Source organism: Micropterus dolomieu, unplaced genomic scaffold (genome assembly GCF_021292245.1).
Source record: "Micropterus dolomieu isolate WLL.071019.BEF.003 ecotype Adirondacks unplaced genomic scaffold, ASM2129224v1 scaffold_99, whole genome shotgun sequence".
Classification (NCBI taxonomy): Eukaryota; Metazoa; Chordata; class Actinopteri; order Centrarchiformes; family Centrarchidae; genus Micropterus; species Micropterus dolomieu.
Genome location: NW_025744097.1, coordinates 13,215 through 22,815, shown reverse-complemented (window position 1 = coordinate 22,815; position 9,601 = coordinate 13,215). Strand labels below are relative to the sequence as shown.

General features: G+C 41.2%; 1 protein-coding gene across 1 annotated transcript in view; it reads right to left on the bottom strand.

The window, feature by feature from the left end:
- Positions 1-4,862: 4,862 nt before the first annotated feature.
- The window catches only part of LOC123967171 (V-set domain containing T-cell activation inhibitor 1-like), a 12,002-nt gene continuing 7,263 nt past the window's right edge, over positions 4,863-9,601 (bottom strand). The window contains exons 2-4 of the mRNA XM_046043208.1: positions 5,958-6,299; positions 5,025-5,132; positions 4,863-4,912 (exon numbers count right to left, since the gene is read on the bottom strand). Coding sequence (XP_045899164.1) covers positions 4,863-4,912; positions 5,025-5,132; positions 5,958-6,299 — 500 coding nt within the window. The remainder of the gene's footprint in view (positions 4,913-5,024; positions 5,133-5,957; positions 6,300-9,601) is intronic.

The following is a 9,601-nucleotide window of genomic DNA, read 5'->3' as shown; positions in this document are numbered from 1 at the left end:
TGCTAAAGAGGCTGGCTGTTCACAGAGCTCTGTGTCCAAGCACATTAATAGAGAGGCGAAGGGAAGGAAAAGATGTGGTAGAAAAAAGTGGACAAGCAATAGGGATAACCGCACCCTGGAGAGGATTGTGAAACAAAACCCATTCAAAAATGTGGGGGAGATTCACAAAGAGTGGACTGCAGCTGGAGTCAGTGCTTCAAGAACCACCACGCACAGACGTATGCAAGACATGGGTTTCAGCTGTCGCATTCCTTGTGTCAAGCCACTCTTGAACAAGACACAGCGTCAGAAGCGTCTCGCCTGGGCTAAAGACAAAAAGGACTGGACTGTTGCTGAGTGGTCCAGAGTTATGTTCTCTGATGAAAGTAAATTTTGTATTTCCTTTGGAAATCAAGGTCCCAGAGTCTGGAGGAAGAGAGGAGAGGCACAGAATCCACGTTGCTTGAAGTCCAGTGTAAAGTTTCCACAGTCAGTGATACGCCAGACCCAACAATGCAGAAGAAGGCCACTATCAGAGCAACCTGGGCTCTAATAACACCTCAGCAGTGCCACAGACTGATGGACTCATGCCACGCCGCATTGCTGCAGTAATTCCGCCAAAAGGAGACCCAACTAAATATTGAGTGCTGTACATGCTCATACTTTTCAGTTGGCCAACATTTCTAAATATCCTTTTTTTGTATCGGTCTTAAATAGTATTCTATTTTTCGGACATACTGAATTTGGGATTTTCAATGCAAGAGCAATAACCTAGTAACTGCTACTTCTACTACTGTAGCAGAAAGAGACATGCGATTGAAGTCTCCAGAAATTCCAATGAAAGCATTCGGGTGTTGAGTTTGTAGTATGGCAGTAACTGAATGGATGACGTCACACGCCGCTTCAGAATCGGCTGATGGTGGGATGTAAACAGCCATAATAAAGGCATATGTGAACTCCCTGGACAGAAAGTATTGACACAGACTCACAGCTAACAATTTGATATCTGGGCTACAGAAATGGTCCTTCACAGTAACATGTGTTGTAACACATTACACCATCTGTTGTTTACAAACACTGTAATCCCCCCTCCTTTCTTCTTATCGCTCAGACAGCGATCGCTGTCGGACCACAGATATGGAGTGTGGACTGGTAGCTGGAGAGGTACCAGCTCACTTCCTGGGCACTGCCGAAGATGGCCTTAAGTATGCCCGTAATCCCCCACCCGCTTGGGGGAGTGCTGCACCAAGTTGAGTTTTCCCTTGTGGGATTAATAAAGTATTTCTCTTTCTTCTTCTTCTATTATTACTATTATTATTATTACTGTTATTACTACTATTATTGTTAGGTGTTATAGATATATATTGTTTCTATCCCTAACCTTTCCTTCTTCTGTACTTACGTTAGTCTGTCAACATTTCCTAGAGTTTAGGTCAGAGCTGTGAGATTTTTTTGGTGATTTCCCCCTCTTCCTGTGACAGAGAAGATCTCAGTTCCCCAAAACATAAAAACCTCCCTTTGCTCTAGGCCAGATGCCCGAAGCTGTCCTAGGCAGCAGGTCTCTGGACCTGCTGATTTTCTGTTGTAGTACTTCTCTGTTATTCTCTTTTTATTAATAAATTCTTCAAAGACAACAGTTGGTTGTTACTTGGTTATATAAAGAAAATAAAGCTGCTAGAATGGCCCAGCCAATAATCTGAATTTATAAGTAATAAATACATTTCATTAAGCAGATGTCATTACACAATATTACACATAACTTAATTTCTGAACTTTTTTTATGTATGGATAATTGGGTTGTTACATCTGGTGAAAATTGAATGTCAATAGCACCTTTAAAAAGAAACATGTTTACTGAGAAAAATGATGAGAGGTTCAATACTTATTTTACCAGCTGTATAAATAAGTTAAAGTGTACTTCCTTACTTACATTGTTCCATCTAACAGAGACAGTGTTGTCTTTGGTGTCTCTACAATCAACAGCACAACTGACTGTTTATTAAATCACTGAGTATTATTGTCAGATGGAATCAATCAAATCTTTATTAAAGTTAGAATCTGAAGGTTTTCATTAAATAAATGTTCAGTCGCTATCTATCGTCTAATGAGGTAACACAGTGCTGACTGAGCCTGTGGCCCACTGATCAAAGTACTGCAGTATTTACATATCTGCAGTATTACCAAGGGAAAAACAGTGAACATTTCCTGCAGCTTCAGCATTTAACTGGTGAAACACAAGTTGGCTTTTATCCCTGTTATGCTTCTCTTACATATATATATATCATTTTTATGGATTTGTCATAATCAATGTTAATTGTTTTCTGAAAACTTTAATGGCTCGCGGCTAGTGGTATTCACTCTGAGCTAAATGTATATTGTAATGTTAAATTAATTAACTTGTAATTAATTTTAAATGTCTGACATTGCCTCAGTGTGCTTTTGCGCTGATGAAGGAAGTAGAAGTGCAATTAATGTGTGCAATGTCTTTTGCAGGAGCCAATAAAATGTGAAAAACAGTCATCCCTCTTCATGCCCTAACCACAACCATTACACAGGGAGTAATGGAAGAGTCAGGAGCAGCCACAGTGAGCTATTAGATAAAGAGCTGCAGGCGACAGGCTGCAACACCAAGCTAACCAGCTCCTCTCACTGGGCCCTGCTGTTCACAGACTAAGAAATCTTCATCCCTTCAAAGTGACCAGAAGCTGCTGAGATTTGACTGAGAATCCAAGCTACCCATCCCTTAAAATATGGAATTGTCCTGTATTTGAATCAATACGGGATGCGGTTTGTCCCATATATCCGAGTTGTCTTTAATGCAGCACCCCATGCAAATCATCCCTCTACCTCTGATTGGGCAAGATTCGCTGTTTCATTTATACCGTCAGGTTCAGGGCCAATCGGAGTCAGATAAGGGAGGGTCTCTTGGCAACAAGTTGAGTTGGAAAAATGGAGGCGGCAGCTCGAGAAACCCCCCACGTCCCCTCTGAAACAAAAGTGGATGCAAAAGTACCGATGACGATGAAAGAGGGAGAACTTGATGAGTTTCAGGCTAAACGTCACAATTTGTCAGCCAGTGTTCTGTGTGGTGCACGGTAGCCTTTCAGATTTCTGACACCATGTCGAGACAGTGTAATGACTTAAAGAAACTTACTAATTTCCTGACTGATTAAGCTGGTTTACATATACTGCTGAGATAGTTAAGAAATATTGTTACAATGAAAAAGAAGCACGTCTACATTATGGTAGGATTTGTTTTTTAAGGTTGAGGTATACAGTCAGACACATCAGCATTAATTTAATAAGAGATTGGAGAGATATATAGGCTATTAAATACACATTTAATTATCAATATAGTGCCTATGTGAAGAATATAAACAACTATGTGTTATGCTTAACCAATCCATAGAATTGCATGATTCCAGACTATAGAATTAACGATAGGCTGAATAAAAACTGAAAACATAAATACATAAACATATTTACTGACCAATCATAAAAATGTTGTTGAATTAAATTTAGAAATGTTTGTAGATACATTATTTATGTGTGATTTTATTGTTTGGATGGTATTACTGCAAACAATGAAAAATATTTTAGCCAAAATCTTTGTTTGCACCACCCTTTACAATTACTTAAAGTTCATTAGCATTTCTCAGCAAGAACAGCTGCTCTGTGGAACTCATTAGGAGTGAGCTTTTTCTGTTCATAGTTTTACTGCAGCAGTTTGAAAGACTAACAGCAACTCAGTGCTGCACAAGTACCCTATTTTGGTAGGGCCTGCTGCTGCCTCCTGATTGGTTGCCTGGATGACATCAGCCATGTTAAGCCACATCTGACTGGTGAGTGCAATGCTAAGTGTGGTTTCTATAAAGAGAGAAACAAATACAAATGAATAAAGGAAACATATGCATACAGTCACTCCTCCTTAAGCACTAATATACGTTACTAAACATAACAAAAACAATAGTCAGAATATGACTATATTTCTCTTAAACTCTAATAATATAAACAGAAAGAAAGGATTCTAACACTTATTATATGGGATTCTCATATTTTCTACAATGCGTTAAGTTCTCGCTAACAGACAGCACTTCCTGTCATCTTTGATACGCGTTGTAGCCTCCAACTGACTAAATGCCTAGCTGCTTTTATTGTGAAAACCCCGTACCGGATGCTATGTTCCGTTCGCACTAGCAAGGCCTTGATTCAGAAGCCTTGATAGCGCTCCAAATAACAGTATTTAACACCACTTCTTATTCTACTCAACCACCAAGTACTGAACAATCCTAACAACAAGCAGTAAAGTATAAACATGTCTAAACACAATATTACATATTTTTAACCCGGCGTACCAAATCAGATGAGCCAAAGCTCGAAAGTGAATGTACGAATGCCAATTAGTATGCGTAGCAACCCTTTAAACTCCTAAACTCTACACATCAAACAGCAGAAATAACAACTGGTTTGACAAATAAACGCAATTTCACAGATGTACTTACTCTTCTCAGTTACGCACACTCTAAAGAAAGGTGCAGCTCACAATTACAATCCAGCTGACCGACTATCTCTATCATACAGCATACTAACTGTGTGACGTCAGATAATATACAAACCAGCACTTGCTTTGGCTACCCGATTACAAGCGCTAAATAAATGGAAATAACGGAAAAACACAAAGCCCAATATGGTCAACTGTACTAAATAATAGCAACACTGACATAACTTTGGAGCCTTTTCTACAAAGCTTTTACTTCTCTCTTACATTTTTTCCTGTACATTATATAAAGTAAAGATGACTGATTCACGTTTACGTGGTTTGTTGCCAAAAATGCCACATTCAACCCCTCAAGGCAAAAATGTAGGGGGGCTTACAGTAGGTGTCATACGTTGAGGCTGTCATCACACTGAAGTGGGTATGGTTGGATCTGAACTGGAAAAACAAGAGACGAGCTGATACGAGACAGATTCCACTGTCACAGGTGTTCAGGTGTTTTGCTCCAATAAGACCTTCATATGCTGGAAGTGTAGTAGTAGTGACATACCTGACATGAAATAGTGCCGGAAATGTACCAGAAGACCCCCAGCAACAAGACCGAGAACCAGGAGAACCAGGAGAACCAGGAGAACTTTGGCCCAGGATGGAAAATGTTCTGTGGGAACCAGAAACATAAGCCCCTTTTTCACTGCACAGTACCAGCTCGACTCGTCTCGACTTGACTCTCCTTTTTTGGTTTTCCATTGTAAAAGTTGTACCTGCTTCCAGGTACTTTTTTTGTATCACCTCCGTCGAGGTTCCAAGCGAGTTGAGGCGATACTAAAATGTAACGTGAAAACACTGCAGACTGCTAATTAGTCAGAGAGAATCGTCACTATTCACTGCATCATCAGTGCACGCGCCAGACAGAGGCCAGCAACAGGAAGTTTTATGTTTTACAGTTTTCGTATATAATTTAATCTCTAATTCCAATTCGGAGAAGGCTTGAGGTGAGAAATCAACTGTGTAGATTTTGAATATTGACAGTTTTACAAGAAATGGTGTCGGAACAAAAATGTGCTTGAAAGTTTTCGAAGTTGAGGAGCTCTGCAAGTAGCGGCTGGGGAAGCCTGCGCTAACCCGCGGGAGGAGCTCGCCCACAGCTGCTCGCTCACAGAGCCCTCTGATCCCGCCGTCACACAGACCGCTGCAGCAACAACGGCAGAGGAAAACACAGCTGGAAGATTTTCATACCGCTTATCTGGATCGCTGGTGTCTGTGTCGCACTGAACATTACAACATTGGCGTCGCTATGACGACCAGCTACATTGAGGGGTGCTATCTCTGGGTACTATCTGCAATGGAAAACAGAGAACGGCCAAACCGAATCGAGTAGAGTTGAGTCGAGGCGAGTTGAGCTGCTACTGGTGATGGAAAAGCGCCAATAAAGAACATGACCTCTGGCCTGTATTTACAGCAGGTGTTAGGGTTTGTTGCTGACCTTTGACCTTCAACTGTATGTTTCTCACTCTCTGTTGTCCTCCTAACGCTCTGACGGTGCAGGTGTAGCTGCCGCTGTCAGAGAGCTGGAGTTTTGTCAGCTTGAGGCTGAGGTCTCCAGTTTCCAGAGCGTCAGTCATCATGGATGTTCGGCCGCTGTAAAGCTGGTTTTGGTCTTTAAGTTCATCACCTTCCTGCTGACGCTGGTGGACGGTTGGAGGATTGAGATCGTAGCGGCTCCACACCACTGTGGGGTCTTTCAGGTCCAATGGGGGAAACTCACAGGGCAGCAGGACAAACTCCTCCCCCTCATACAGCTCCACAGCTGAGGTATGCTGGGAAACTGTGAGGTCAAACAGACAGAGAGGTTCAATCATATTTCATGTCTTACCCTATCGGGGTAAATTGATTGAAGTGTCTTGCACAAGTCAAGTCAAGTCAAGTCAAGTTTATTTATAAAGCACATTTAAAAACAACCAGAGTTGACCAAAGTGCTGGACAAGTTATACAGAAAAAGACGTAATAAAAACATACATACATATATAAATAAATGGATAAAACCAGAGAAAATAAAACAGGCCAGACAATTAATGGCATACAGCAAAACAACGCAGTTAGATACAAAATAGATAAATAAAGACACAAGCGCAGGTGCCCCTAAACAGACTCAAACGCCAAAGAATGAAAATGTGTTTTAAGTCGAGACTTAAAAGTGTGGATGGTGGGGGATGATCTAATAATCAGGGGTAGATTATTCCACAGTCTCAGGGCCACCACTGAAAAGGCACGGTCACCCTTTGTTTTCATACGAGACTGTGGGATGGCTAAGAGGGAATGATTTGATGATCTGAGGGATCTGGAGGAGTGATGAAACGTTAGGAGTTCTGAAATATAAGATGGGGCCAGTCCATGTAATGCCTTAAAAACAATTAGCAGCACCTTAAAATCGATTCTAAATTTGACTGGTAACCAGTGAAGAGCAGCCAATACTGGGGTTATGTAGTCCCTCTTCCTTGTACCAGTTAGCTATCTAGCAGCTGCATTTTGAACAAGCTGCAAGCGTGATAAAGATGAGTGACAGATGCCAGAGTACAAGGAATTACAGTAATCAATTTGAGAGGAAATAAGAGCATTCAAGGGCCTTAACAGAGAGAATGGATTTAAGTTTTGCTATGGTCCTTAAATGAAAGAAGCTACTTTTAACAACAGAGTTTATATTTTTGTCGAATTTTAATACTGAGTCAAAGATAACCCGTAAGTTCCTAGCGAAGGGTTGTACATTAATGGACATGGGGCCAAAATTTTTTGATAATTCCTCAGTTGAGTTAGGAGAACCAAATAATTCAATCCATTTAGTTGGAAGAAGTTGATTGCCATCCAACGCTTAATATCATTTAGACAGTTGTAAATAGACTGTAGGGACTTTGAATCGCCTGGCTTCAGAGGTAAGTACAGCTGTGTATCATCAGTATAGCAATGGTAAGATATATTATGTTTGTGGAGAATGGAGCCCAAGGGGAGCATATACAAAGAAAATAAGATTGGCCCCAAGATTGAACCTTGAGGTACTCCGCACTTAATTGCTGCAGAGGAAGAGGAAATGTTACCAAAGCTAACAGAAAAGGTACTATCTTTCAAATAAGAGTGAAACCACTGTAGCGTGACACCCTGGATACCAACCCGTGTGCTCAGGGACACAATGGTAGATGGGTCACAGTGGAAATCTCTCACAACTCTCTCAAAACAAAGATATAATTCTAAATGTAGAGTCACAAAATTTTATAAACACAAATCACGATCTACAAATATATTCATAATCCAAAAGTTTTTATTTTTCTGATTCGCCGCTTAGCTTGCCGGCTGGCTCGACCAGCTGCAGAGGAACGCTGTTTGTGAGTCTTTCAGTCTGGGCCAAACTAAGACTTTCAAAATTAAGGGAGGATATGAGCAGCCCCTCCCAACTTGGACTGATCCTTGTTTTTGCTGAAATCTGATCGGCTCAGTGGAGCCGATGACCCCAGTCATGTTGAGGAGGAAGGAGAGAAGGAAGAGGAGGACCTGCAGGTGAAGGACGTTAGTGGAACCAGACAAAACAGTGACAGGTACAGTGGCAGGACTGGATAGGCAATCAAATTATGCAAAGAATTAGAAAATGAGATGAAAATCTTGAGACACATACAAAGTGCTGCATTTTATGGGACTGCATTTTAGTTTTTGATTTTATTTGAGTACTCTGACTGACTCAGACTTGACCTGCTCTTGTTCAGTGCAGTGGTGCCTTGCTTATACAAACTAAACAGACAGGTGTCATCGTCATCATAAAGTTTGTTGAAGGTCATCAGTACAATCTGATTTACTGTATACCATAAAAACACTAATGTGTATTAAAATAACATTGCAAAAACTCTTTCTCTGTTTCCCCAAATGGCTGTCGCATAAAAGGCCTCTCCATCTTAAAGTCCCAGATTGAATTTCAGTCCAAGTACACCCCTGGAAAAAATCATGGTTTGGGTTAAAGGGTCAGTGTGTAAGGTTTGTTGCATCTAGCAGCGAGGTTGCGAATTGCAACCATCAGTCCAGTTCACCACTGCCCCCTATCCTTTCAAAGAGCGTAGGACAGCTACAGTGGTTGACACAGCACAAAAGGTGTCTCCCTCTCAGCAGAGGGTACCAGTAAGGGAATGAGGTATCTTCAGGTAAATTATATTTACTTTATTATTCAGTAAAAAGTATGTTATTGAGAATTGGCCACTGATAGACAACATGGAGTAAGTAAAGTAAGCCAACAGTGTGTAACGCTGAGATAAAGTTTATACAAACATTGACATGGGAAACACATTTATTATCTCTGTGATTATGGACCCTCACCAAAACTGCTCTAAATTGTAGAAAGAGTTCTGAAGGAAGGCCAAGTTGCTCAAGATCCACTATGAAGACAAGGTGCATCAAAAACTACTATCTGGAAAATCATAGGCATGGCCCTGTGCGTAAAGATTTATGATTTGTTTTTCGTATATCTCCTGCCACCAGGGAAAGCCAGTGGTGCTGTCAACTAGGCAGCACACACACAGACCAATACTTTTTGATTCCCACCACCCACTGGAACACAAGCTAGGAGTCATCAGAACCCTGCAACACAGAGCGGACCACATACCAACAAGTGCAGAAGCCAGAGAGAAGGAACAAAACCACCTGAATGGGACCCTTACAGCCTGTGGATACCCTTAATGGACCTTTGTGAAAACAGCCACAAAATCCAGGAAGAAGACCAACACTACAGGGGATGAGGAGAAGAAACGCAAAAACATCATGATTCCATGTGTGTATGGAGTATCAGAGAAACTCACGAGTATTTTCAACAAACACAGCCCAAGAACACACTAAGACAGATAGGGGTAAACTGGAGCGAAAGTGACACGGGACGAAAGTAACAAGGCGCCCTGAGCCCTGACTGCATTTGCCGTCCAAGCTGTGACAGCACCTTCAGCACGCAACCCTTGATGGAGCTGCCAAATATCTCATGATTTCGTCATTGTTTCCTGTAATGTAGCGAAGTAAAAGTATAAAGTTGCTTCAACTAAAAATACTCAAGTAAAGTAAAAATACGGAAAACAACTACTTGCGTACAGTAACAAAGTATTTGGT